The sequence below is a fragment of the Bison bison genome, unplaced genomic scaffold (assembly GCF_000754665.1).
Source record: "Bison bison bison isolate TAMUID 2011002044 unplaced genomic scaffold, Bison_UMD1.0 scf7180017864203, whole genome shotgun sequence".
Taxonomy (NCBI): domain Eukaryota; kingdom Metazoa; phylum Chordata; class Mammalia; order Artiodactyla; family Bovidae; genus Bison; species Bison bison.
In genome coordinates, this window is record NW_011494775.1 from 6,224,539 (window position 1) to 6,226,713 (window position 2,175).

A 2,175-nucleotide genomic window follows, 5' to 3' on the forward strand; every position below is an offset into this window, starting at 1 on the left:
CTCCGTTCTAGAGGCTGGACAATCAGATCCAGTGTCACAGGGCCACATTTCCCCCCGATGCTCTGGGCGCCCCAGGGTTATGAACCCGTCCCTCCAGCTCTGCCCCATCCTCCCTGCTTCCCTGTGTCTGTGCCCATGTCTCCTCCATCTTAGGATGTCAGTCCCACTGTTATCTCAGGGCCACTCTGCTCCAACATGACTTCATCTCACAGCCACACCTGCCATTAGGTCCTCTTCCTGGAGTCTGGACTCCATGGGGTTTTTGTTTTTGTTTTCTTGGCCTCACTGCGAGGCTTGTAAGATCTTAGTTCTCTGACCAGGGACGAACCCAGGCCCCCAGCAGTGGAAGCTCAGAGTCTTAACCACTGGACCACCAGGGAAGTCCTGGGACTTCCTGTTTTCCAACATGGAACACTTCCGTCTTACATGTGGGGCCCAGGGGCCGAGCTCATCTCTGTATGGTCCCTTTAGCACCTGTGCCACCTTGGTGGGCAGTGGACAGACTTCATAGCACAGTAACAAAGTGCTGCCCAGAGCTGCCCACTTGGGCTCCATGTCCGAGCAACTACACAGGTGCCCCCTGGGCTCTGCTGGCTGGGCCAGATGCTCACTGTGCGGACTTGTCACCCTGTTGTCCAATCCAGTGGCCAGAGCAGCCCCGACTCCCATCCCAAGAGGAGAGCGAGGCTGTGCCCCTCCTGGGGTCACAGTGTGCTCAGCCGCCCGGGGAACTTTCCAGATGGCCAGAGAAGCCAGGATCCCCCACTGCGGGGCGCGGGTGGGACTCACCTGACATTTCCGCTGCGAAGACAGGGTGGGAGTGGAAGCCTGCAGCCACACCTGGTGGGGAGACAGGCACAGTCAGGGGGTCTCTACAGCTGCAGGGCGACCCCAACACCACCTGCGGATCCAGGGGCCACTGCAGTTACTGCCCTAACTACCAGAGCATCCAAAGGGGTCTCTGGGCTCTTGGCTCAAGGCCAGCCCAGCCCCACATGTGACCCCAGTCACCACCTCGTGTCAGAGCCCTCCACCCCCACCCCGGGCAGCTTGCCACTGATGTGGGGGAGGCATCTGGGTGGAGGGTCCCAGTGACCCACCACTACTGCCCTCCTGCCCGTCCTCCCCCAACTCCCCCACAAAAGTGAACGTGTTAGTCACCCAACCCCCAAACTTTCCCTTTGTCCACGGATGGCTCTGCACACTTCCTATGGCCACAAAGTCTCCAAGTCACCAAAAACTGAGTCCACACTCATTGCAGTGTGACCTCAGGCAAGTTACACAACCTCTCTGGTCCACGGCTTTTGCCCCTATGAGCTTTGCAAGGCCAAGGACCCCACTGCAACCCAACTGAAATGCCTGGGGACAGGCCAGGCACCCAGCGACCCTGCCCAGGAGCCCGTGTCATGGAGCAGCCCCTCAGAGGAGGCACCACAGAGGTGCCAGTTGCACAAGGACCTAGGAGGCAGACATTACCTTCTCCAGGAAGCGGGGCAGGCAACGTGGCCACACCTGGTACCCAACCAGCACAGCTGAGCTTGAACAGCCCCCAGCACTGGGCACTGGAGCAGGTGCAGAGCCCCTTGGAGGGGGTCCAAGGGAAGGATCCAATGACTGAGAGTCTCCGGGTCCACCCCCGGCCCCCAGCTCAGAGAGGGCCTCCCCTGGGACCTGGAGCCTGGCCCAGCCCAGCCCTCCTGTCGCAGGCCCCACCGGCCATCCACCACTCTGGCTCCAGCAGACCCTCTACCTGCCCAGCCCCCATAGGCAAGGAGTAGCCCTGGGACGGGGGCTCAAGGCATGGATGTCTCAGGGGCCTGCAGCACACACATTTGCTGCTCAGAGTCCTGCACACATGGGTTCCAGGGCTAACCACTCCAGGGCAGGCAGACCCCCACCGGCCCCTCCAGGGACCCTCTGGGCACCTGGGAAGGATGGGAGACTGATACACTCAGCAATATCCAGGCTGATGGGCCCTCTCCTTAGGCTCTAGCCATAGCCATCCAGACTCTGGGGCCCCTCCCTGACTATACTCCACTCAGCAGCTCACCTCCCCACGCAAATCCAGGTATCAGAGAAAATGGCCACCCTGACCCAGGGACTCTCGGCCACCGGGGCCTCATGCCTTTGTTAACAGACACCAACCTGGTTTAAGTTGTTTATTTTCACGTCAAA

At 60.4% G+C, this 2,175-nt stretch overlaps 1 protein-coding gene across 3 annotated transcripts in view; it reads right to left on the minus strand.

Moving 5' to 3' along the window:
• Window positions 1-2,175, minus strand: part of SCAMP4 (secretory carrier membrane protein 4) — a 17,541-nt gene that overhangs the window by 9,343 nt on the left and 6,023 nt on the right. For 2 of the 3 annotated variants that reach the window (XM_010844536.1, XM_010844538.1), the window contains exon 2: window positions 790-840. In XM_010844536.1, the coding sequence (XP_010842838.1) occupies window positions 790-796 (7 nt within the window). In that variant the 5' untranslated portion in view covers window positions 797-840. Of the gene's footprint in view, window positions 1-789; window positions 902-2,175 lie in introns of all 3 variants that reach the window. The other variant, XM_010844539.1, reaches the window with a different exon arrangement.